Source organism: Nomia melanderi, chromosome 7, assembly GCF_051020985.1.
Source record: "Nomia melanderi isolate GNS246 chromosome 7, iyNomMela1, whole genome shotgun sequence".
NCBI classification, from domain to species: domain Eukaryota; kingdom Metazoa; phylum Arthropoda; class Insecta; order Hymenoptera; family Halictidae; genus Nomia; species Nomia melanderi.
Genome location: NC_135005.1, coordinates 14,830,078 through 14,858,057, shown reverse-complemented (window position 1 = coordinate 14,858,057; position 27,980 = coordinate 14,830,078). Strand labels below are relative to the sequence as shown.

The following is a 27,980-nucleotide window of genomic DNA, read 5'->3' as shown; positions in this document are numbered from 1 at the left end:
GAAGAGGGGAGCCGTGGAACGCGCGAGTTAGCGACCGGCAGACACGAACCAAGGAAGTGGACGGGAAGAGGGGAAAGTTCGGAACTTCGGCAGATGTCCGCGCGCGCGCGCGGCTACACGCACGGACTCCGCTCGCGATGGGCGCCACGTTTCTCCCCCTTTCTCACGAGGCGGACGATTTTCGTCGTGAAATGCGAAAACACCGAGGGGAACGGATCGCTCGTACGCGAGAACGATACGATGAATTAGGTTCGTTAACCCTCTTCCCTTCCGTCGATGCTCGCTCGACGGGAACGGGGATGATTATTCTCGCTGTGTCAGCGGTGAGCTTGAGTTTCCTTTCCGCGTGGAATACAGGCGGAATTATGTGGAGATCGGTGATCTGAAATTGTTTGATATTTGGAAAGATTTGAATGGTCTGTGGACGTTTCGTTTGATGCCGTTTTGTTGTACGTGTCACGGTCACCGATCGGAGATTTCTAATTATGAGATAATAATTATGGTATATTAACCCTTTATGGACGAAGATTTGAAATATACAAAACTTTCAGCAGATAAAGCTGAATTATATCAGATGTTTAATTAATGTGAAAAAGGAAATTACGTGATCTCTCGCTGTTCGAGTAATCATTTGTCTGCGACTTAGTCTTTCAAAAATTTCATCTCTCCGAAATGTCGATGTTCGTCCGCGAAGGGTTAATTGTAGCATATTATTGTAACTAGATGACGTAACGTAAGAATCGAGATAGGAAATAATTAGTAATTCCTTTTTATCTTCTATTAGTCTGAAAATCGTCATTTGGAAAGATTTTGGATCATCTTCTGTAGACGTTCCATTTAATAACGCGATTTCGTTTAATTCTCTCATGAAAACAGAAAAATTCTGGAGGAAGTATCAACCACCATATATATCTAAAGAGATACATATTATCACATTGTCAATGTATGTCATTTGGAAAGATTTTGTATCATCTTCTGTAGACGTTCCATTTAATAACGCAATTTTGTTTAATTCTATCATGAAAACAGAAAAATTCTGGAGGAAGTATCTACCACCATATATATCTAAAGAGATACACATCGGCACATTGGCAATGTCTTCTACTGTGAAGCGAGTTGATAAAAGTCGCGGTGGTAGCAAACGTTAAGTAACCATTGAAGTAATTACAATGATCGTTATCACAGTTGTATGACGCCGAGGAGTCATGCAACACTCGCACGCCGGTCCTAGACAAAGAGGGCAGCTGTTGCGCAGCACCTGCTCGTGTCGCCACCTTTCAAGGAAAAGCTAAGTGCGAGAGGGGCTTGTTCATTCATTTCGTCCCGTGACACAACCAACGCTTTCTTCCCGTCGAGGTTTCGCGCCGGCCAATTGGTAACTTCGACCGGACGTCCTCGACCTCCGCCGGCAATTTCGCATGCTGATTCGAACAGGAATTCGGCAATCGATACGTTTCATCTGTCCTGGCGACGATCTCTCGCGGGGGGAAGAAACTCGTGGCACGTTCGGTTCCCGAATAAAAACTTCGAATCTATCGTGGCTCATTGTTCGTTAACACTGAAACTACCAGACGGGTCGAAATGACCCATTTCTGATTTCTTTATCTTCAATTATTAACCCTGTGCACTCGAAAGTTCCTCAATGGAAATATTCAACGTTTTCTGACGAGATATAGGTGATATTGTTTGAAACTAATGTAATAATTCATAGATAAATTAAGCAAGAGGTGTTTCATTTAAATATTTGATTTAACAGTGCAAACTTTAATTTGAAATATTAAATATTCATCTTCGTTTTGTTGTATCGAATCATGTGGTGATTGAGAGTCTCTCGAGTGCAAAGGGTTAAAAAAGTAACAGATTTCTTTGATAAATTTAGCAATACGTAAACTGAATTCTAAGCTAATTCAAGTTTCAATAGATGCACTCTTGGAGTTGTAGAGGAATTTCGAAAGATCAGTTTAACTGCCCGGTAGGTTTAGTGTCAGCTTATTGAACCACCGACCATTTATCTTGGTTAATTATCTACGCCAGTAAAAAACACTTATAAATCTTTCGCAAGGTACATTAAGATAGCTTCTCTGATTACGGTCGCTTGTATGACACCGCCGCTCGTAGTTTTTTGTCGATTTACTTTTAAGATAGTCTTCCTGTATCTATTAGTGAAAGAATTGAAGAGAAGATTCTACTTGATTGAAGTCTTCCTGTTTCTCGATGACCGAATACACTTGAATGTACTTTATTGTCCCGAAGTTTAACACTTTCCGGACGAAGATTCTTTAAAGTACAGAAAGCTGGCAACGTATGAAACTGAATTGTACCTCGAATGCTTAAACAACAGAAAAAAAGGAAATTGTACACAACAAAGGGTTAATAATAGAATCACCGAGCATTTGATACAATTAATATCTAATCCCTATGAGCGAGAGTCAGCTCTCGAGTAGTAAAGGGTTAAGATTAATTAGGAATCAAGGGGAATCTTCATGAAATCGATTTGAAACGATTCTCCGGGAATTCGACGGTTTCTCGCCGCGTCACGCCGCGGGAGTCCCGATTTTCGTTTATATTTCCTCCTCTTCCTTTCCCCGTTCCCCGTAATTTGTTCGTTGGGCGTCCATCTCGCCAGTTAAGTCAGGAAATTTCAATTAGCCCGTCGTCGAACAGGAAGCCCGAAGCACCGAAAGTAAGAGGATAGGAAGATATAAAATCCAACGAGATCCGATCGCGTATTACTCCCCTTTCCTTTCCCGTATCGTCCGTCTCGCTTCCGCTCGGCTCGGCCTGCCCTCTCGCGTGTCCCTTCTTAATTTCCCTCCGTCCTTTACCGGCGTTCCTCCTCCTCTCTTTCTCTTTCCTCCGTGTTTCCTCCGTGCACTGAGTCGTTGCCCTAAATAGATTAACGAGTGACACGGCCGAAGCCGTTTTGCTTGGTCCCTTGTTTCCATCGCGATTGTCACGTGTCGGGTCACGAAACAATCGTAACGATTTTATCGGTTCTGCGCTCGTCCACGTGCCTTCCTTTCCCTTATCCCGCCGGAATCTTGTGCTATAGTTACCTTTCTACTTCCGCTTTTCGTTCCTGTAGTTCCCTCACTCGACACTCTATTATTACCATTTTTCTTTTCTCCCAAAAATCGTGCTCCCAATATTATTACCATTCTTCTTTATTTTAAGAAATCGAACTCCCAATATTATTACTATTCCTCTTTATTTGCAGAAATGGCGCTCCCAATATTATTACCATTCTTTTCTTCCAAAACTCGTGCTTCGAATATCATTACCATTCTTCTTTATTTTAAAAAATCGCGCTCTCAATATTATTACCATTCTTTTCTTCCAAAAATCGCGCTCCCAATATTATTACCGTTCTTTTCTTCCAAAAATGGCGCTCTCAATATTATTACCATTATTTTCTTCCAAAGCTCGTGCTTCCAATATCACTATCATTTTTTTATATTTCCATAGACCGTGTTCCTAATATTATTACCATTCTTCTGTTTTTCCAAAAATTGCGCTTCCAATATTATTACCATTCTTTTCTTCCAAAAATCGTGCTCCCAATATTATTACCATTCTTTTCTTCCGAAAATCATGCTCCCGATATCATTACCATTCTCCATTACTTAAAAAAATCCTGCATCGTTTCCGCAGCCGATGAAATAAATCACCGGAATTAACTGGAAACGATTGCGCAAGATCAATAACGAACGATGGCATAATGTCGGCGGTTTTTGTAGTTCTCGTCGGATCCGCCGCGTTTCGAAATAGAAAATGAATTTTAACGTGTAGCGGGATGAGCGATCTCTCGCCCAGTAACGTATTTCGCAAACGCCGCCGATTCAGCGTGAGATGGCACGTCGGTATGAATATTCATCACGTGCGTTGACGAACTCTGTAATTTATTCGGCGAACAAGACCACCACCTATTCGCTCGGAGTTCAGGATCACCCCGGTGAACACGTCCCGTGCCACGTGTACCATTTTTATGGTGGACGAGCAATTTTTTTAAAGAAACATTTTCTGTGTGTCAAAGAACAATGGCGCGCAATGATGTACACGAAGAATGTCAAAACAATTTACAAAAACGTAAAGAAGTAGTATGAAAATATATTAAAAGTCAGCAACAGCTTGAATGTCACTTAATCTATCGTTTAAAAGATCAGTGCACTTTATAAGCAAAATATAATCGAATATGTTAATCCTTTGTATTCCAGAGGTCACTCAGTAGTCACTTGATTTGACGCAGTAAAACTATAAAGTTTGATATTTAATGTTGAACTTTGTATAATCCCTCGGTACGTGAAATTTTTGAATAAAATAACTTTTTCCATCAATACTCTTCCGATTTCCCTTCGAGTTATTCGGAGAATAACTATATTACTATACTACTATACTACTACTATACTACTACTATACTACTATACTATTATACTATACTATATCGTCTTCGCCTCGTAAATGTTAAATATTTCTAGTAAGAAACATACGAGTGCAAAGGGTTAAACTTTGTATAATGCATCGATGTAAATATTGAAAGAACATAGTTCTCTTCCTCAATGCACGCGAGATTTCTTAATTGAATCTGAGAAAATGTCCGTGTCTCATTAGAAAGTATTGAATATTTCCGGTGAAAAACTCCTGGAGTGCAAAGGGTTAAAAGATACGTCCAAAATTTCATTTATTCAGTATAATGCCTCGATACGTGAAACATTGGAATAAAACAGCTCAAAGTACTAGTTTCTCTTCGAATTAGTCTCAGAGAACATAGTCTTCGCCTCGTAAATGTTAAATATTTCTAGCAAGAAACATCCGAGTGCAAAGGGTCGAACGATCGTTGCCTCCCAGTTAGCTGCCCGGTTTACGAGCCCTTCGGCAAAACGTTATGCGGGCGTATATATACTTCCACTGCCGAGCTCGCGTTTCTATCTGTTGCGCCGGTGCTCTGGCTATCTCCCTGTACACAGCGTGCGCGCGCAACATTTTCGCGGATCGTGAGAATGCCGCCGGGGAAGTCCTGCGCGCGGCCACGTGCCTCGGGATTTAAACTCAAGGATGCCCGCGACCGTTAGACTTCCACGAAGGCGAAAGCCTTTACATAACGCAAGCAAGAGGGAGACCGAGAGAGAAAAAAGCGGTTAGCGATCCGCGCTCCGACGCGTATTTACGATTCCCAGGTCGATTTCTTGCCATTTTTTTCGCCTGTTCCACGGGCAAATAGGAGAAGAGTTTCTATTGAATGGATATCGAAGGGGAGGGATGTATGCCGAATGAAACACACCGAACGGACGTACCGTTATTCCGCGATAGGAGCTATGTTTGAGAATAAATAGGCAATCGGCATTGTCCGCGGAAATTTTGGATGTGAATATCTTTGCTTCGGTTCGTTTGGATAATTGAAGTGAATTTGGGTGAATTGCACTTGGGTGACTCTTACCACTTGATTTGATTTGTACAATTGTAATGTCTTATGTATGATATTGAAATAAGAAGGGAAGCTATTTTATTTAATATCTCAATATATTTCAATCTAATATATTTCAATAACTCAATATCTCAATATATTTCAATCTAATATATTTCAATATCTCAATATATTTCAATCTAGTATATCTCAATATCTCAATATATTTCAGTCTAGTATATTTCAATATCTCAATATCTCAATATACTTCAATCTAATATATTTCAATGTCTCAATATATCAAGAATATCTACAAAATTTTAATTTCTCATAAGGAGACATACATAAATTAAGAAGGAAAGTTATTTTAATTTATGTATGTTTCCTGAATTATGAGAAATTGAAATTTTTTCGATATTCTTGAGACATTGAGATATTGAGATATTCAATAATATTGAATGTTTCTAGTGAAAAACTTGTGCAAAGGGTTAAGTTTCTTACCCATTGAATAAATTATTATTTCTATGTTATACTTTCGTCATTCTTCTCCCTCCATTGTTTATTATATTTCATATATTATCTTCTTTACTATATTAAACCAGCGTTTGTTCAATATACAATATATATTTTCATTGGATCGAACATGGAGAATTTATCGAATTTTCATACAGGTTCGAACAAAGTCAATAACCTAGCGGAAGTGTAAACGTCAGCCATTCTCATAAAGCGAGCCGAGTAACTTATGAATTCTGTGCGTTTATGATGTGTCAGTTCACACGTGACCAGTCGGCTCATCTGCACGTGGTTCCCGGTCACCTCCATTCTCACTTTCAAATTTGAATGGAGTCTCGGATGCCAGACGGGGGCCGTTGAAGAATTCCGCGCACGTTCTGACTTTGCCTCGGACTTTCGATCGGACATACAAATCCGAAAGTGAAAAGAAACAAGTACAAAAATCCAATTCCTGCTTTCCGCACGTCCGATGCAGAAATTCCTCGCAGGAAATTTGCATTACATTCGATGAAACAAATTTTCTGTATTTTCTTTCGCGTATAACATTAATGATATCAGCAACAATTATTTCTAGCGAGAGAAGACTCTTACTTTACTTATTAAATTATAATTACTCCTTTCCTAAATTTTTCTTTTTTCAAATTTAACACTAGAACTACCGTACCAGTCAAAATGATATCTTCGAGGCATTGAATTCGAAATGGTTTTGAAAATAGTTTAATTTGAGTACTATAATGAATGTCTGAAGAAACTGAAAATAATCTATTGTTAGAATTTTTATAGGAATTACATAATCGTATTAACACTAGAACTATCGTATCAGTCAAAATGACTGGTTTTGATCTTGTTTCGCAATTATTAATATCTTAAAAGCATTCAATAATTGAAATGATCTTGGAAATAAATAGTTTCATTCGAATACTATAATGAACGTCTGAAAAAACTGACAATAATCTATTGTTACAATTTTTGTACGGATTACATGTTAATCGTATTGAATGCTCGATAGTTCTAGTATTAACGTGATCGCTAAAATTCGTTCTATTTCGAATATACTTCAACTTCCATTTTGAATACTTCGCTACCTGTACTAGACAGAATATTTCAGCGGAGGTCTTCTCACGAGACCCAAGTAACAGATATACCGCGATCGGACACCGCGACTTGTCTCTAGAACACGTTGGAATTCTTGAGATTTAAACGTATTACTTCACATCACAGAATCTTTCTATTACATTCAATCCTCCAGTTCCGCCATCTTGGTCCCAGAAAGCCATAAATCGAAATTTTCCGTTTGAATTTATTTTCAGGGAAATATTCAATTCAATTTCTTTAACACTGGATCTACCGAGAATCTAACACATATCAGTATATTGAGTAAAATTAAGTAATCAGTTCACTTAAACTTTTATATTCCCAGGCGTGAAAGTTTGTCATTGTAACTTGAAAGTTGCGAAATATATTTGTTTGATGAAATTATTGAAACTATCAACTACATTGTCAATTCCTATTCATATGTGGATATTTATTAATTTAGTACTATAGATTTTGTTATAATCATGAACAAAAATTCGACTCATAGAGGGTTAATACGAATTTGAATTTAATACCACTTCCGCATTTTTGGTAAATATCGAGAGAAGTTGTTCAGCATCGAAACGGTTAAAGAGTTATCCGGACTGTGATATGGCCGGCGCACAAGTTAATTAAAGGATGCGAAGGGATATTTATTCGCATAGCGTCACGGATTCCACAATGGCCACGTTTTTGCCTCGCGACGCGTCCTGTGTACAAGAGACATTCCAGTATGAACACGGCACTCCCCTTTCGGCTCCTAGCATTCCCCTGCAAATCGTGCGCTTTCATAATGTATTCACTGCTTGTCCGCGGCCGGGAACGTAAACACCGGTAACGTCCGCCTGCGGAAAACCAATGCATCCCGCGTCCATAGATTGCATTCGCTAGGGCTCGTCAATTAGACGGGCAATTACAGGAACAGCGACGAGCCTCGCAGAACTTCCTCCTCCCCGCTCGAACAACTGCGAAGGCGGAAACTCAGTTCCATTCTAAAGGTACTGAGAATCGACTGGTAGAAAAAAGGAATTCGAACGATCGTTCATTAGAAAATTGATTAGCAACGAGATTTTCCTTGATTGATTCTTGACACGCAACACGTTGGTATGTTTGAATTATAATTATCTGGAGCAGTATTCTCTGAAATTGATTATTTTAACCCTTTGCACTCGAGAATATTTTTCTCGATAAATATTCATTATTTTCTGATGAAATTTCAGTGATATTTTTTGCAATTAACATAACACCTTGCATAAATTGACAGAACTATTTTATTTCGATGTTCCACGTGTTCGTGTGTTATATATAATTTAATATTGAATTTTCAATTTTACAATGTCCTCGAGTGCAAAGGGTTAATATACGGGTGATTAAGAAGTCAGTGAAAATTGATCGATTAACCCTTCGGACGAAGATTCTTCGAAACGTGAAGCTAAATTATATATCAGTTGCTTAATTAATAGAAGAGAAACTACGTGCTGATCTCTTGTTTGACTAATTAGATCATTTGTCCGTAACTTAGTCTTCCAATTGGAATTAATCTAGAAATTGACGCAGATGTTGCTCGAGGATTTTAATATAAGAATGATCAAGCAGTCAGTGAAAATTGATCGATTAAAGTTTGACGAGTGTTATAATCTTCCACAAATTCTTCCCCTATTTAACAAATTTAATCATTTTCGAGTAGGAAATCTCGTCTTGTAATTGGAACACGATAAATGATTTCTGATGTTCTTCGATCGATTAAAGTTTGACAAGTGTTAATCTTCCACAAATTCTTCCCCTATTTAACAAATTTAATCATTTCCGAGTAGCAAATCTCGTGGAGTCTTATAATTGGAACACGATAAATGATTTCTGATGTTCTCCGAGAGAACTGTAACGACGCAGAAGTTGGCTGAGTCAATTTACGATAGCCTTTGTGCTTACAGAAGCATCTCTCCCTCTCCCTCTCTCTCTGTTCTCGCACACACACCCCCAAAACAGCTGCGTGTACCGAGAGGAAGGTTGCCCTACGGTGTGTCTCGCAACGTGATACAATGGGAGGTTATAAAACGATAGCGTTCGCAGGATACCGCGAGCACACGAACAGGAGACGTACGAAACATATGCAAAACGCAGATGGCCGCTGGAACCATATCGATTCCCATTATTTTTTCCTAAGCCGGCGTTCGGATGCTCGCAATTGTTCTCGGCTTGACCTAGAGCCGGCCGAGATCCGTCGCGATAAAGCCATTACACGCGAGATGAGTCGATTAAGATTGGGTAATCAGGAATTCAAGGGTAACCAGTAATTTGCGGCGGCGGTATCCTGTTCCGGAGGCGTCGGTGTTGCTCCTCTTGTTAGAGGCTCGCCTCGGATTGCGAGAAACGTGAGTTCACGGCAACGACGAGTTAACCTCAGTCCCGTTTAACCCTTTGCACTCGGAAGTTTTTCATTGGAAATATTTGAACATCTTCCGATGAGATAGAGATGATACTTTGTGGAACTAACTCGACGAGAAATCACACTTAACACTTCGAATTCGGGTGACATTATTTCTTACAGAAACTTGGACATTAATTTTTTTCATGACGTACCGAACAAACAGAATTTTGTTGGATACATGGGATATAAGAAAGAGTGGAACAATTATTAAGAAGAATTTTAATTTCTCAGTTTCTGGTTAATGAAAAATGTTTCGAGTACACGGTAGTTTTCATCGGTGTTTACGCGGCAAACTGTTAAATTGAGGGACATGCTATTTTGTTTGAATATCTCTGAAATTGATGCATTATACGAAGTTTAATATTAAGTATCAAATTTTATAGTTTTAGTATGAAATCAATTAGCAAAGGATTAATCGCCGAACACCGCAATTTCACTCGAATAATTAATTGCCAATAACATCCGTGGATTCGACCGGATGAAATGATGATCAGTCAAAATCCAAACTGATCTCTATCTCCATATTTATGAAACAAATTAATATAATTGTTAATTACATGCTTAATTCTAATTCACTGTCTTAATTAAACAAAAATTGATTCATTGCATTATAAAAACAATAAAGCAATTACAAGACAGTAAAGTGATCACTAAAATCTCAGAGACATTCGCAAAAGTAGAGTTTCGAAGGTCACCGGCAAGGTCATGGAAGACCAGATTCGCCGTACACATACTAATGAGATACTTTATGCAAAGTGGTAACGTGATTCTCTTGAAATTGATCGTTCGCTAATTTTCATCTCGAAACAGACGACATTAACCCTTTGCGGTCCGAAGTGCTCTTGGTTTCTCACTTTGAGGTTCACGTCGACGATAGTTCATTCAATTACAGCTTGATATTACGTTCTATTTATTTACTCAAGAATATTTGAGAATCATTGAAATGTTACCTTTAAATGGTACAATTGTGATACAAATAAATATAGAAAAAATTGTTAAAACAGTCACTCAGTCACTTGATTTCATATAGTAAAACGATAAAATTTGATATTCAATATTCAACTGTATATAATGCATCGGTGTGTGAAATACTGGGATAAAAAGCTCTATTTCTGAATTCACTTGCAATTTTTCTTCGAGTTAACACTAAAACTATCGAGCACAATTGACTTTTGAAAATTTCGCTATAGAAACTCCAAGGCTGCATCTGTTCAGACTTTAATTGATGTACAATTCAATTTCCGTAGTGCTAATTGAATTCTTTTACTAATTCCTCGGAGAAACATTTGTCACCCTTCTAATAATTGCAAGAGGAAGACATCAGGCATGGGTCATTTAGTGTTAATTTAAAAAAATATCGTCTGTGTCTAGTTAGAAAATGTTAAAATACTTCTAGTGAAAAACTTCCGAGTGCAAAGGGTTAAATTACTTCCATAGCTTTTCAATATAACGGAAGAAAAACTTCTGATTGAAAAATTCATGAATGCGCTCGTTCCGCTTGACGAGCGGCGCCGCGCTCGTTGGAAATGAAGAACGCACGCGGTTCGTCTCGCTAGAGTGACGCGGACTGCGTCTTTACGACGGCCGCTGGCGGAACAAAAGGGTTAAATGAGCGCCGTTTGCCGAACGATCGCACGGCACGGCCGCGTGCAACGGAAACGCGTTCGTAGGTTGGCTGAAACAGTAAACACAACAAGTGGCCAGGACCGTTGCGCGCGATTTATGTGTGCGCGACCGCGTGAGCGCGCGCGCGCGACGTATGTGTAGCAAGTGCCACGGCACCGCACCGTATACTTACGTGCTTGCTTACACGCGTCTTTCATCTCGAGTTAACCGGCTATCGCAGCCAAGTTGCGTCATCCTCGCGAACCTAGACGCCACGGCGGTTGGAATGTAAATACGTTAGACTGCGGACCGTTCAAATTACGCCAAATGGAGCGTTTTTAATGGAGGAATAATAACAGTTGCAATAAACTGCAGTGACTGTATTAATTTCATTCGTGCAGTATAGATTTCTAAGATTTTATATTGATCAAATCAGATTCGCATTCAAATTACGCCAAATGGAGCGTTTTTAATGGAGGAATAATAGCAGTTGCAATAAACTGCAGTGACTGTATTAATTTTATTCGTGTAATATCGATTTCTAAGGATTTATATTGATCAAATCAGTTTCGCATTACTGGTTACATTGATAGAACAAGTTCTCCAGAGACTCATCATTAACCCCTTGCTGTACAATGGCGAGTACAACTCGTGATGAAGATTTCTAGACCAATTTTACAACAACCAATGTTGTTCATTACACACGGATCAAAGCAAACAACTATTTTGCTGTTATCAATGTATCATCTCCAAATGGAATTTCTACTGCAAGTAGAATGGAAAATTTTGTTGCATTTCTTCGAAATTGTAGATAGTACAAGATTACCCGAGCTTAGAACGAAAGTAGATAGTACCGCAAGGGGTTAATCACTTGCTATATAATTTTAAATAAAATGTAAATCAATATTAACAATTCTACTTACTACTAACGAGCTTCTGACAAGAAGAAAAATACCGAAATTGAACGTTCTATGAACATTTTTAACACCATGGTACTTTTTCTGAATCAAAATGCTAGATCAAGGGGTTGAATAGAAATCCTCCGACCGCCCATGATAATTTCCCGTGAATCGTGCGCGGAGATTTTTATTTCGCCGAAAGCCTGCGCCGGACAATGAGCCAATAAAAGCGACTAGGGGGTGAGAGCGAACGTCGACGGTCCGCGGAGGAAGTGGACAGGAAGTCCTTGAAAACGAAGACGGGGCGAGCCGCGCCTTGTGACCGCAAAAACTGACACTCGGCTCGTCTGCGGTCAAGATTGCCTCTCGGTCCCGGCAAGGGTGGAGAACAAAGGGGTGGCGATCGTTCCCCCGACAAAGAGGAGGAAGAGACGCCGCGGCGCAGGATGGATGGTCAGCCATCCGTGATTTCCCGTCTCTTAGCCTTTGTACCCGTCGAAAAGAAAGAAAATTAGCGAAATAGCTGTATCCGTTACGGTCTCGCAGGTTCGATCTTCATGCGAATTTCGGTGGTCCCCCGGCGATAATAGATTTTCAGGATCGGCAGGAGAAACCATCGGACAAATCACGAACTCGAGAACGTCGGGTTACACGCTGCTGGTCGACTGTGCGGTTTATCTATTGTCTACTCGAAATGCCACGACCCCGTCGCGAACAAGGCATTAATTATAGAATATCGATAATGAGCTAGTTATTTGAAGCTACTGGTAAAAGTCTTGGCTTCCTGATATTCGAAACTGGGTTAGTTTATCGAGTGTTCTGTATCCTCGTAACTCGAAGAATGAAGTATGAAGGAAACTCGATCGACGGAACTCGCGGCGACGAACAGGTTAACCGTCTAAAAATCTATCGGTTCGTAGAATCCAATTAACTTTATTGATCTATCTCCCTTTCAATTATTTATTTTTATTACTTGCTTAGAAATGGAAAAACGATCTGTTTACAATCTTTTCATATAAAAATAGGAAAGCGTCGTTCAGTTTCATTGTCCGAAAGTGCCACTCTATCGGTTCGTAGAATCCAATTGACTTTATTGATCTATCTCCCTTTTAATTATTTTCAATCTTTATGTAAAAATAGAAGGAAGTTTAGCTCAACACGTTAAGCACCACGGAAATGACCGTTTCTCCATAGAGTGATTCTTTTGCAGCAAAAGAAAGCAGGGACGATTATCAATTATCTAGCGTTGCAATCCTTACATTACAGTGTTATCAACTCAGTTACGTTATTAACCCTTTGCACTCGGGAGGTGACTCTCAGTCACCTGATTTGATACGGTAAAACTATAGAATCTGATATTTAATGTTGAACTTTGTATAATGCCTTGACACGTGAAATATTAGAATAAATTAGCTTTGTTCCTCAATGTACTGGCGATTTTTCTCAGAGTTAATCTCAAAGAACATAGTCTTCGCCTCGTAAATGTTAAATATTTCTAGTAAGAAACTTCCGAGTGCAAAGGGTCAACCATTTTCAGTTAACCATGTTACGGTAGTTTCCAAGCAATCCGGAAACGTCGGTGATCGGTGGCTGGCACGGCGCTTAACGCGTTAAGATCGGCGTACTGCGATTCCAGGTAGAGAGAAACAATGTTCTCTTTGTATTGGTTACAGATCGCGGTCTGGGTACGATTCTAGTAGCGGTGGAGAGTCCGACAACGAGTACAGTGGCAGCGTCTGTCGTAGTGCCGCTAATCAGTCGCAGAACCCGGCCGGCACGAACGCGAACACGCACGCGCATGGGAAACACATAAACAAAGGAAGGTGGACCAAGTTGGAGGTAACTTTCGCCAACGATTCAAGAAACACGATATTCTCGTCCCTCTGGAAACACATTCGATTCGGAACATATTCTAGCCGTTCGCGGACGAAGATTCTTCGAAATGTACTGAACCTTCGAAAGATGAAGCTAAATTATATATCGATTCTTTAATTAGTAGAAGAAAACGGAAGCGCGCTGATCTCTTGCTGTTCCAGTAATTCAATCGATTGTTCGCGACTTAGTCTTCCAAACGTGAGCATTTCATCTCGCCGAAATGACGTTTGCTCGCAAACGGTTAAGTTTTGTATAATGCATTAATACGCGAAATGTTTCTTAATTGACGTACGTCTTCTCACTAGTTCGTTTCAAATAGTGTCTGTCTCATCGGAAAGTCTCAAATATTTCCAGCTTCCGAGTGCAAAGGGTTTAATTTCCAAAATTAGATTAAATTACATTGAATTCAAGCCATCGCTGACTTTTAATATATTTTCATATTATTTCTTTACGTTTCTGTTTCGTGTTCCATTGTTCTTCGACGCGTGTCTCGCAAGAGATGTTTCCTTGCAAAAATTCCGCGTGTACCACAAATGGTACGCGGAACTTGTCGAAGGAGAAATTATAGGTATCATAGATAAAATGGCATCTGTTTCCTTCTTGCATCGGATATCTTCACTACGGAGACTAGACGTCTCCGAGTTGTTACACGGTGGCAACAGATGTTATTTAGAACGAAATATGTATGCACAGAGGGTGCCATTTTGAAGATTAATACCTCGCGACGGAAAAAGACCGATAAGCTGACCTCGTTCGGAAGCAGGTGCTTCCGAGTGGAATAAAGATCGCCGAAACTCGATCGATAAATCATGAGGAGAGTCCAACGCCGCTCGAAATTCAGGTTACCAATTTGCTCCTTTTCATGTGTCAAAACTTCGGAGTGTTTAATTAATACCCGGCAATCAGTAACCGCTAACGCCGTTCAATATTTTACCCGACCGTTGCGGATTTCGTTATAAATGATCCCGATAACATATTTTCCTCGATACGCACGCGTGGATCACTCGAAAATGTCACCAATACGATGAAACATTGAAATAGAAGATTTCCTATTTCTCGTTGCGCTTCGGAACACCAGTTTTAACCCTTAGCACTCCACATGGTTTTGTAATTTTTATGGTATCTCCAGTGAAAATGAAAAATCCTGTAACATTCCTTCGATATTTTATTTTCCTTCTCAGTACGAAATTTGGATGTGTGGAGAATCTAATAATTAGGGTAGTTTCTTTGATTCGTTAACCCTTTGCACTCGAGAGGTGACTCTCAGTCATTTGATTTGATACAGCAAAACTATCGAGTTAAATATTTAGTACTTTAAATGAAACTTTGTATTGTGAAATATTTAAGTAAAGTATCTTTGTTGCTTAATTTACCTGTGAATTATCGTTAGCTAAATTATATATCAATTGTTTAATCAATAGAAAAAGAGAAAACTACGTGCTGATCTCTCGCTGTTACCAATTAGATCATTCGTCCAGTCTTCCAAATCTGAACTTTTCATCTCACCGAAACGCCGACATCCGTCCGCAAAAAGTTAAAATATTCAATATCACAACTGGTGCGGAGTCTAGAGTTCAAAGGGTCAAAAGATAGGGCGGAGAAAATTCATGATTCTAATAGCATAAAACTTGGAAACTAATTTGCGTAACGTTTAATTCCCGTGTCTTCGAAACGGCAAGTAAAAAGTTACACCTACCCCGGTAGCAATCGGAAGTAACAAACGGCAAGGGGTTAACGAGGCCGAAGCGGAATTTCGAGCGACATTTCTCGACGAAGAACAATGGCTCCCCAAGGCGCGCGGGCCGTGGATCGGTCACATTCGTGAAATTCGATTCGCAATCGCGTCGGTACGGCAAGAATGGCGACGCACGGGATCGATACGCTCCTATGATGTTTCCCACGGGAAACCATACGGCGCGGCCTCCGCTCTACGGCGGCATATGACTATGGGGTGGTCGAGGGCATCTGCCTGCGGACTCGTAACTCGTTGTGGAAGCTACGAAGGGTGGACCTCTTTTTATTATTTCTCTCTCTCTCTCTCTTTTTTTTTCGTTGGCCCATGCTCATTGTATCCCTCCCCTCGCGTTGCGTCCGATCAAAGTCACGGCACGGTGACGCGATCGCGTGTACGCTAGGGAATTTTCATGCCGAGATAAAGGGAAGAACAATGGGACGACGCCGCCGCCACCGCCGCGATCCTTTTCGTCCATATCGGCGATCGGGGATTTTCGGCCGTCGAATAACAAATGGCTGCCACGCGAAATTTTAATGCATTGTCCGCCGCGACTCTTTTCAAGTGTAAGCGCTTTCGAAGCCTCGAATACTCGCCGCTGCGAGGACGCCGACGAAAGTGGCCACTTAGGCGAACAAAAGCGACTTCCTCGCGGTGATTAAACTGGCCCGGTTCGAACGGATTTTGGAAATTCTGCGATTTCCACTGTTCCGTTGATTCTCGAGCTGCTGGACCGGTGGAAATCACCGGTTTCGTGATTATTGTTTCGCCGTTGTTAACCCTTTGCACTCGAGAATATTTTTCTTGAGAAATATTCATTATTTTCTGATGAAATTGAACTTTCGTCTGAAACATTTTTGCGTGTAATCAATATTTTCGGAGATATTCGACTGTAACGCTTTATAATTTCCACCCTGTATATATATCGTTGGGTACCAGTGATTTATTTGATAAACATCGCGGTTCAAACGGTGGACAGGTTAACCCTTTGCCCTCGGGAATATTTTTCTCGAGAAATACTCATTATTTTCTGATGAAATGTCAATGATACTTTTTGCAATTAGCATGAAGAAGTACCTTGCATAAATTAAGCGACAGAACTATTTCGATGTTCCATATGTTCGTAGATTATATAAAATTTAATATTGAACTTTCAATTTTACAATGTTCTTGAGTGCAAAGGGTTAATATAAGGGTGATTAAGAAGTGAATGAAAATTGATCGATTAACCCTTCGCGGACGAAGATTCTTCGAAACGTGAAGCTAAATTATATATCAGTTGCTTAATTAATAGAAGAGAAACTACGTGCTGATCTCTTGTTTAACTAATTAGATCATTTGTCCGTAACTTAGTCTTCCAAATCGGAATTAATCTAGAAATTGTGTCTCTATTTGACAAATCTAATCATTTCCGAGTAGGAAATCTGGAAGGCGCCTCTCGAGTGCAAAGGGTTATATCTATAATTAGCTATAATTTCATCATTTCTGTCCGTCGTCCAAACATTTTCTAGACAGTACTAGTATTTTATAATTCAAGTCAATTGTTGCAGGCTCACAGATTTTACCATTGTTTCCGTAATTGTTCCAGGATGCCTTATTGAAGCAGTTAGTGAGCAACGCGGAGCAACGGGGCACGGTTCTACGATGGGACACCATAGCCGATCACTTCACGGACCGGAGCGACGTCCAGTGCCAGCAAAGATGGGCAAAGGTCGTGAATCCGGAGCTGGTCAAGGGACCGTGGACGAAGGAGGTACATACCTGAATTCTGTTGCACCCTCCCTTGCATCGAAGCTCTTCCCGGCCATTGTCTCTCGTACCCCGTGAAACCTCCATTGAAATCCCCGCCACTTAAGGGTAAACGATCCGCCATTTTCCCTCTGTAGTGGATGGACTATAGAGCTAGACTGCGAGAGCTACCAAAAAGGGAATCGAATCGAACGCGAGAAACACAATAGCCATCGCTGCGCTCTAATGATACCGCATTGTTCCGATAATTACGACAATTAATCATTCTGTCGGAGTACAAATGATCGGACGAAAGTGGGACAAGGTAGAGGGACTTCGATACATCGGAAATATTTTATAACCTTCTGTACAAATATATAAATAACTGTTGTCCGATCAATCATTCCAAACGTAATTCTTTTTGTCGTTTAATTGCTGATCCTACGTTAATCCAATATTTTAGATATGTGTAAGAAATCCAAAGTGCAATTACAAAATTGAATTTCTTATTCTTTTTGGTAAGTTAGAAATTTCGGTTTGATGTTTCAGAATGTATCTGAAATTTCGCCTGTAAGTTGATTATTTTATATTTAACACGTTGAATGCTATGGGGGTCGCCGGTGACAATCGAATTACTGTAGTTCATTCAATTGAACGATTATTCGAAAACATTTCTATGTTATAAATATTGCTAATAAATACGGTGTCATTCAGCTAGATGAACTGGCAATAATAATGCAATTCAATTAAATGATTTAATATTATTCTATAGAAGATCCTAATAATGATAATAATAAATGACCAGCAATATTTGCTGATAATCGAATTGCTAAAGTTCATGGTCGAATAAAATTTCTAATAGATTCAATTAAAGCTATAAATCTTATCAATATCGAGGGTGTATTTATCGGAACAAATAAATGATCGGTTCGAAATAAATTCGGTCCCGGCGATTTGTTGCTCGGATCCACCGAAGAGGTTCCCATGCGCCAGCCGCGTTTCTACCTTCTCATCGTTACCTCCTCGAATAAAAGTCCGACTCCCCGATTCGGATGCCTGTACGCCGAATAACGATCGTCCGCGTCGAAACCCGTTCTCACGGGTACTGGAACACCCAGTCGGGTGGTTGATTTCTCGCGTCGGTGACAGAAAGTTGCCGAAGAACCGTTACACCCCCTTTCTCGAAAAAACGTCTGTTCCGCCGGCGCGGCCGAACGCGTCCGGGTACGACGGCCGCGCGACATAGGTGGGGGGTAAATGCAAATCGGAGCAAGAGGCGGGTAACGCAATGCAGCAAAACCTAATTTATCCGAGCCGATTTCGTCACGGTAACCGGTTCACCGAACTTATTACCGGGCTCTCGTTATCCGAACCTTGACGCGGTCTCATTTACGCGACCTCGTACTTTCGTCCTGTATCCAACCGCGGCAACCACCCGAGGAAACGCGCGTCGACGACGAAAAAGTCGGTTCCAGTTACACGAAGCGGCGACGAACGCCGAGCGGAAGAATGGGGAGATCTTCCACTTTTCACTTAGCGACGTATCGCCTTTTATTCTGTTCACCTTTTCTTTTGTTTTTTAGTAAGTGTTGAAGTGAACGGAAATAAATAATTAAGAGGAAGACAGATAAAGTTAACCCATTGACGAACGTCGACATTTCGACGAGATGAAACGTTCGTATTTAGTTCGAATGATTTAATTACTCACTATTTTCTTACTATTACTATTTACTTATTATTATTATTATTATTTATTATTTCTTACTTACTATTTACTTACTATTTTCTATTAATTAAGCAATTGATATATAATTTATCTTTATCTCTCGGAGGTTTTGTGCGTTTCAAAGGATCTTCGTCCGCAAAGGGTTAATTTCATTCTACGAACCGATAGAGTGGCACTGAGACGGTTAAACGATCCAGTTTTTCGAATCCCTTTTTCTCTCGTAGCTGTATACGAACAGGGGATGGAAATAAGTAAATTACTATTACTGAAATCATTCATCCAAGACGATCACAGCCTGAAATAGTTCAACACTGAAATTCACTCAAGAATTCCAATATCGATTCTTTTTTCTTCACTCTGGAACAAGTGGCAATCGATTCTCGAGATTCTCGCATCAACGCAACCTCTACCTTCGAACCATCTGACTGTAACATGCCCTACGCGCCAACCACCCTCCGCGTAACGGTTCCGTGCAGCGTATACAGGTCGCTCGACGGCTAGACTGAAGAATAACCGAAGAATTTCTATATAACTTCATCTTTCGAAGGTTCTGTATATTTCGAAGAATCTTCCTCCGTAAAGGGTTAACCCTTAGCAGTCCTATGTCGAGTCAGACTCGACATTCTATTTAACCCTTTGCACTCGGAAGTTTCTTGCTAGAAATATTTAACACTTTTTGACGAGGCAAAGACGATATTCTTTGAGATTAACTCGGAGAGAAATCGCCAGTATATTGAGGAACAGAGCTATTTTATTCTATTTCATGTATCAAGGCATTATACATAGTTTAACGTTAAATATCAGGTTCTATAGTTTTACTGTATCAAATCAGGTGGTGACTGAGAGTCACCTCTCGAGTGCAAAGGGTTAACATTACATATAACACTCTATAACACTAGGTTTACGGGCATTTATTGTAGTTTATTCTATTGTTCCTTGGGAAGTTGATATTCGTTCATTTAGATTTTGGAAATTGTAGTAAGTGATAATTACGTTACATCGAATCAAACGCTAACTCTAGAGTCACAGTGAACCTAACCAAGACCTAACCAAATAATGTTTACAAAATTCAATCTGCATTCCGTAAATCTAGTGATAATTACGTTACATCGAATCAGACACTAACTCACAGTCACAGTGAACCTAATCAAAACTTAACCAAATAATGTTTACAAAATTCAATCTACATCAACTTGACGCGTTCCGTGAACCCAGTGATAGTTACATCGAATCGAACGGCAACTCGCGAACGAACACCGCGACGCAAACCTACCCGCAGCGAACGAACCCCTCCGCCCGTGCCGTTCCGCTATACGCCGAGGCATCCCCCGACAGTAAACTAACTTCCGAATCACCCTGTATATTCGGCCGGTCGGTACTGCACGCCTACACGTTGGGCCGGGGCAGAAAAGGAACGGAGCGAAAACGCTCGCCACGGTCGCCTCGGTGGGGTATGCAACAAGAAAAGAAAGGAGGGAGGAGAGAAGCATGGAGCCCGCGGAGAGATGCTGCGTCGTCGTCGTCGTCGCCGTGCCAATGCACTTGGCAACAGCCAAGGGCAAAGTAAGCCGCCCGGGCCCGTGTGTACTCGAACGCGTGTACACGCGGTCACGGGTCCGCGCGCGTGTCCGTGTGCACCTGATTCGTGGTATGCGAGAGCGCAAACCCATCGCGTCCTCGTTGCCCGTCTGTCCATCTTTTTCTCTCACTGCTCTCTCTCTCTCTCTCTCTCTTTCTCTTTCTCTTTTTTTCTCACTCCTTTCTTTCTTTCTTTCCTCTCCGCGTGTCGGTGTCCCTCTCTCCTCGCGAGGAGTTCCGCGACGCAGATCTCCTCCGTTCCTCGTTCCTCTCTCCTTTCTTCGACCTACCGCCACGTTCTCCGCCTCTTCGTGACTCCGCGGGGACCGGAGAAATTACTTGCGAGATTCGAACCCCGCCGGCGGGGGTGGGGGGCGAACGAGGAGCCTTCCGGTGCACCTCGACGGTTCCACGCTCCTCTGCGGGCACGTTCGAGAAAGCGCCCCGGAGGAATGTTCCCTTTACTGGTTTCGCGAGCGGGACACCGTGTCCCCGTTCGCGACATCCCCTATCTGGCGATCGCTGCCTCCGTCGGTCAGGTGTGTCGCTTGCTTGATGAATTGTTGTCGGTTTGCCTGTCGGGATGCTCTTTGGTTTTTGGTTCGATGGATCTTGGGGATGATGGATCGAGTGACTCGAGCACTTTGGATTTTTTATGGGAGTTTAACCCTTTGCACTCGGAAGTTTTTCAGTAGAAATGTTTGAACATTTTCTGATGAGACGAGAGCGGTGTTTTGTGAAACTAAGTCGATGAGAAATCATGCGTACAGTGAACTAAGCTATTTTATTTGAATATTTCTCGAAAATGCATTGTGGGAAATATAATGTTAAATATTAATTTTGTAGTTTTACTGTGTGAAATCGAGTGGTGAGTGAGAGTCACCTCTAATTGCAACCTCTAGCTGTTTTAACAATTTTTTCTATATTTGTAGTATCAGAATTGTACCGTTTAAAGGTAGCATTTCAATGATTCCCAAATATTCTTGAGTAAATGAATAGAGCGTCATATTAAGTCCTATTAGATCAACCATTTGCACTCGACAGTACTTTCGTTCCATGGAAAAAGGCTGCATTTTATTCTTGAATAAATGTTATAGCTTACAATCCCATGTAAATGATAAATATCAATAAAACGATTTCTTTTCTTTGCTTTGTTATTTTCAATTCTCGATTATATTCGAGCGTGAAAAATTATAGCAGCATAAAATACAACGCCGCTCGAATTATCTCGAGCGTGCAAGTTAAGGAGTTAAACAATTTTATTTAATCCAAAGTATATCCTCCACGTTGTAAGGTCCGAGTTGTACGATTGTGCGTCGAAAGTTTCGCGGAGGGTCAGTTCGGGGTTCGCGGAGGACCGATGGCCGTGGAATGTAGAAAACCGGTAAAGCTGGAGGTTGTTTCCATTGCTCCAGGGTCCTTGACTTTGATCGCCGATGTTTGCAGGAGGACCAAAAAGTGGTGGAATTGGTGGAGCGGTACGGGCCGAAGAAGTGGACGTTAATTGCGCGGCATCTGAAGGGTCGTATCGGTAAGCAGTGTCGGGAACGATGGCACAATCACCTGAACCCCGGCATCAAGAAAACCGCGTGGACGGAGGCGGAGGACAGGATCATCGTGGAGGCTCACCGCAGGGTGGGCAACCAGTGGGCGAAGATCGCCAAGTTGCTGCCCGGAAGGACGGACAATGCGATCAAGAACCACTGGAACAGCACGATGAGGCGGAAATACGAAGCGGAGGAGGGGAGGTCCGCCGCCGGAACCAGAGGTTCATAGAAATCATTTTTGGAAATTTTAAAACTTAGAAAAGAACTTTGGATTGTCTATAAAAATTTCAATCTACGCGCGGTGTCAAAGTTTCAAAGAAATTTTCCTTTGAATTCTTTTCGATTGTCTATAAAAATCTCAATCTACTCACAGTTTCAAAGTTTCAAAGAAATTTTCTTTTGAATTCTTTTCGATCGTCTATAAAAATTTCAAACTACGCGCGAGTTCATAGACAATCGAAAAGAAGTCGAAGAAAAATTTCTTTTACTTTGAAGTGCACTACAATTTCGGTAAATCGAAAGCAAAAAGAAGCAGGAGTTTGTAGAATTCTTTATTCTTTATTACTCGAAAACAATCGTAACACAAGATAACCGATGCCGAATGATTAATATCGTAACGAAGTTAATAATAATACACTGCAAGGATCGCAACGATAATTAACCCTTTGCACTCGAGGGCGCCTTACAGTCGCCATCTGATTCGACGCAGCAAGCTTATCAAATTTTCAATTCAATATTAAACCTTGCGTAATGTATCAACACATAAAACATCGAAGTAAAATAGTTTTGTCTCTTAATTTATTGAAAGATTTTTAATGAAAAATAGTGTCAAGTGCAAAGGGTTAATAACAGTCCCTGCTTCTCTTTGCTACGAAAGAATAACTCTAAGAAAAACCGGCCAATATTTCCGTGGCGTATGAGTTAAAGTTTGATCTATCTACTCGTCAGCGATACAGTTTGAAACTCGTCTAATTCGATGAGAAGATATTACAACGACACCGATGCTCGTTAGGTCGAAGCAGAAGAAAAACCGCGGAGTCGTCGGTGACATCGAAAGACACCCTCTGCGTGAAGGAGGAGGTGGCCGGCCATGCTCGCCTGAAAGCGCCGTCCACGAGCAACGAGAACGCGACGATTCTAACGACCGCACAGGCGCAAACCCTGGACATTGACCAGCTGGACTGGACCAGAGCCTGGGAGAATCAACAGACCGCACAGACCTTCCAGAGTCTCCTTAATCTGAACGAACGCGCGCATAGCAATGAGTCCCGGTTGGGCTCGCCTTCGAAGAGAGAAGGCACTTCCGTTAAAGTCAAGACTGAACAAATATCGCCGTTCACCAAGTACGTATCACCGGAACGGAGGGAATTTCAAGTGAATGAAATTTAACCCTTTGCGCTCGAAATGTGCCTCTCAGTCACCACTCCATTGGTGCATCGAAATTGTAAAATTCCGTATTTAACACTGGAACTACCGTTTATTTAATGCAATTAATATATAATCCCCATAAAGATTGTAACAGTAGATTATTTTCAGTTTCTTCAGACATTCATTATATTAGTCAAGTAAAACTATTAATTTTCAAGATAATTTTGAATATTCAATGGCTTTAAGATATCAATAATTGTGGAACAAAGAAATCAAAACTAGTCATTTTGACTGGCACTAGTTCTAGTGTTAACCCTTTGAACTCTGTAGGCTCCAATATTGCACCAGGAATGATATTAAATATTTTAATGAATCTTAGAGAAACTATCCTAAAATTAGATTTTCCACACATCCAAATTTTGTACTGAGAAGGAAAATAAAAGATGGAAGGAATGTTATAGCATTTTTCATATTCACTAGAGATACCATAAAAATTAGTTGCTGGTAAATTACAAAACCATCTGGAGTGCTAAGGGTTAAAAACTACTGGTGATTACTGATCCGAAAGTCACTTATGAATAGAATATTCCAGGCTGTGGAAGCATTACAATTAATATTTGATAATATTTATTAGAACTATCTAAACGCATGTGTATTTTCTTGCTCGCAGGTATTTCGATTTACAAATACAGGGTGAAGCAACCAGTTCGAGATCCTCGGAAATCAGACTAATGCCTATGCCAGACCTGGAAGAAATGTCGGCCAGCATGACGGAGAAGGAACGAAGCAGCCCACCGCCTATTCTCCGCAGACGTAGAAACACACAGACCCTTCAACAGAGAACGGACACCCCCGACAGCGGGAACCAGTCTGATTATTTGATAATAACGCAGCAGCAGCCGCAACATCAGCCGCAGATAGGCGACACAACCCCGTCTACTCCTATCAAACAACTGCCGTTCAGTCCGTCACAGTTCTTGAACAGTCTGAGTCCAGAAACGTCTTCATGGCCACGGGCGAGCACCCCTAAGGGGAGCAGTCCTGGTCCACTCACCACTCCGCAACCGACCGGTCTTCGACGTAGTCAGAATGGTAATCTTTATGTCCTAACCTAGACTTAATCTAATACCAAAAATAGTATAGATTCATTGAAATTTGTCAGTGATTGGATTTAGATAATTGCTGAATATTTGTCCAGAAAAATATGGGGGTGACTGTTGCTAAGATTAATCAATTGATTAAGTTTATTTGTATTTCCAGATGGCAATATGTTTATGTGCTAACCTAGACTTAATCTAATACCAAGAATAGTATATATTCATTGAAACCTAGACTTAATCTAATACCAAGAATAGTATACATTTATTGAAAGTTGTCAGTGATGGAATTTAGATACTTGTTGAATATTTGTCCAGAAAAATATGGGGTTGACTGCTACTAAGATAAATCAGTTAATTAAGTTTATTTGTATTTCCAGATGGCAATACGCCGAGGACGCCAACGCCGTTCAAAAACGCTTTAGCAGAGCTGGAACGGCGTAGCGGCGCGACTACTCAGTTACCTGCTACCCCCAGTCGTCTGGATGCTTTAACCGAAATCATCAAACAGGAAACGGATCGTGAAAGCTTAGCAGGGACCAGCGCTATCCTTCAAGATTCTGGTTACAGCACGATAAGACGAAGGGGTAAAGAGAACAGCGCTCCTGGTGGGAAGAGGGCACGGAAAGCTCTCTGTCAAGCTTGGGCGAACGCTTCTCAGGATAATTCAGAAATGAGTTTCGTTGTAGAAACACCCGTAAGTTGAATTCTACAATTCTGATTCCCTCTAGAAATATTACCAATATTTATAAACATCCCTATGTTACCTTAACCCTTTACACTCAACAATATCTTTCATTACAAACGAAATATTAATTATATTTCCAACTTACATGAACATCTTACATAAATTATGGGGAAGAATTCTTTTATTTCTATGTGTTAATACCTTACAATATTTTATATTGTATGTTTGTGCAAAGGGTTAAGTTTGAAAGAGTTTTCATTTTGCTTATGAATGTATAAATATCAACCAGTAGAAGTGCATGTAAAGATAGAGAATGAATGTAATTCACACATGATCCATGTGAGAATAATTGATACAAATATACTGTTTGTCTTTTTGCAGAGTAAAAGTTTGGACACATCGGTATTATTCTCACCGGCATCCATGGCACTCGAGGATAGTTTCTTAACAGCAGGGACTAGTCCTGTAAAGGTAGAGAACCATATCCATCATAATCAAAATCATATTCAAACTCAACCAGCCCTATCCTGGTATTATTCCCGTACCAATCGCCTTTAGACACGCTAGCCGGCCTAATTCTCTTTTGTTTAACAACTTCTCGTCTCTATCACTCCCCTCACGTTTATTATTTTTAATTTTGCTTGCCTCTTAATCATGTAATGCCTTGTCGCTTCTCTCTCTCTCTCTATTTTTTTTTTTTTTAATCCATCCTGTTTCTGTTCTCTTATCTTTCACGAATAGAAACCTCTCCTTAATTAGTAGTATGAAACAAATGTTAAATACCAAGGCGCGCGAGAAAACAATAACCCTCGGATAGCTAACCTTTAGCTAATCTTAATCGACTTGCTTTCGTCGGCCTGACATCGACCAATCCAAAGATTATTAGCATTTGTTTGTCTTGTAAGTTCTAAGCGTAACATGACTAACATTTTTAATGGCATAAAATACGTTCGGTCTTATATTTATACATTAACTTATTCCAACGACGTGTATGCTTATCCTGTTAAATTATTTATACGTAGCATTCACAGTCCAAAGACTGTTAAGTGTAACTTATGATCATGGATAAAAAGGAACGCGTTATTTAATTAATTATTGTATAGGCTAATGCGCGATTGATCGGGTACTTAAGTTATTAATTGCGTGTACACAATTTTTTTTTCCTTTTTTTTTTTATATATACATATATAAATATATATATATTTTTACCTGCATATCACACCGAAACATTCGTACTTATCTCGCTTAGAACAAAAGATTCGCGATTTTATTCTAGTACACTGTTTATATTTAAACATTGTTTCGTTTTTGTTTGCTTCGATCACTGACTTAAATCTTTAATCGGTTTCGCTAATTAGATTACGTTTAACAAGTATTATTTTGTCTCTTAATCTTTTTTTACTCTCCTCTTTTTTGTTGATATATTTTTGATTCGTGTAAATTATTTGTGTAACGTCGACACCGTCGACGACCAAGCGAACGTAGGAATTAATTATTCATCCTGGTGATGTCTCGATGTTAATGACGATACGTTGAACGCCAACGTGTTCGTCGACATGCTCTAAAATTCCTCGATTCCGTTGTAACGAACACTTGTACAGATCGACTCGAGAAAAGGTTACCTTGTACATACCGGGTGAAATAACGATGACGTCCGTTCAATAACCTCAGAACAAAGAAAAATACAGGGTATACGCAATCGAAAGGTGACCGACCTTTTCCGTTCGCGTACACAACGGTACAAACGTGCAAAGTCCTTTTACAGTCTCACTTTCGTCCTCCAAGTTTTTGAAAAAAAACGAATGAATCCAAAAAAAGAACGAAAAACAATTCCTTTGATTTTTGAGAAAATGAAACGCTGACTTTCGTGACGTGCGTGTTCATGTGCATATATACGGCGAGAAAAAAGTATTTATACTTCGCTCGTTGCTTTCAACTGGCGATCACACTGTCACTGATAAACAGATTTCACGATCAATTCTGTCGACCTATACATCGATACTTTTACTAGTCTCAGTGCTAGCTACGACAAAATGAATATTAACCCTTTGCACTCGAGAGGTGACTCACCGTTCGATTTGACAATGCAAAATTATGAATATTTAGTATTTTGAATGAAACTTTCTATTGCAATGTGAAATATTGAGATGAAGTAAAATAATTAATTAACTTAAACTTTTGTACACACAGGCGTTTACGTTCAACGTCATTGTAACTAAAGTTACAAAATATATTCATTTCAATGAAATTATTAAAACTACTGAATACATTGTTAATTTGTGTTTATACGTTGATATTTATTAATTTCATACTGCGTAAATTTTATTATAATCACGAAACAAAATTCGGCCTATAAAGGGTTAATTTATCTGTGAATTATCGTTGAATTATTTCGTTGGAGAACGTTGAGTATTTCCAGGCAAAAACTTTCGAGTGCAAAGGGTTAACACTGTGCCGTCCGCACGCGTGATCAGGAAACTTTTCTCGAGGTTTCCGTGGGATCATTGAGCGTCAAGTTTCACTAATCTCAATGGCTAATCCTGTCCCTCCGTTTTCACAAAATTTCGAGGATATATGTAAATAAACGTAAGATTCATTGGCGATTGACGTCGCCGGACGGCATAGTGTTAACAATTTCCAAGCAAACGTTATATATGTTACAGTAAATTTGACTAATCCGGCAATTATACGTAGTCCCTTGGAAATTATGCGTAATCACGA

General features: G+C 40.2%; 1 protein-coding gene across 3 annotated transcripts in view; it reads left to right on the top strand.

The window, feature by feature from the left end:
* Myb (proto-oncogene like protein Myb) overlaps positions 1-27,980 on the top strand; it is a 70,191-nt gene that overhangs the window by 37,018 nt on the left and 5,193 nt on the right. For all 3 annotated transcript variants that reach the window (XM_031972206.2, XM_076369279.1, XM_076369278.1), the window contains exons 2-8: positions 13,594-13,759; positions 17,116-17,280; positions 22,006-22,327; positions 23,119-23,449; positions 24,145-24,566; positions 24,952-25,268; positions 25,641-25,730. In XM_031972206.2, the coding sequence (XP_031828066.1) occupies positions 13,594-13,759; positions 17,116-17,280; positions 22,006-22,327; positions 23,119-23,449; positions 24,145-24,566; positions 24,952-25,268; positions 25,641-25,730 (1,813 nt within the window). The remainder of the gene's footprint in view (positions 1-13,593; positions 13,760-17,115; positions 17,281-22,005; positions 22,328-23,118; positions 23,450-24,144; positions 24,567-24,951; positions 25,269-25,640; positions 25,731-27,980) is intronic.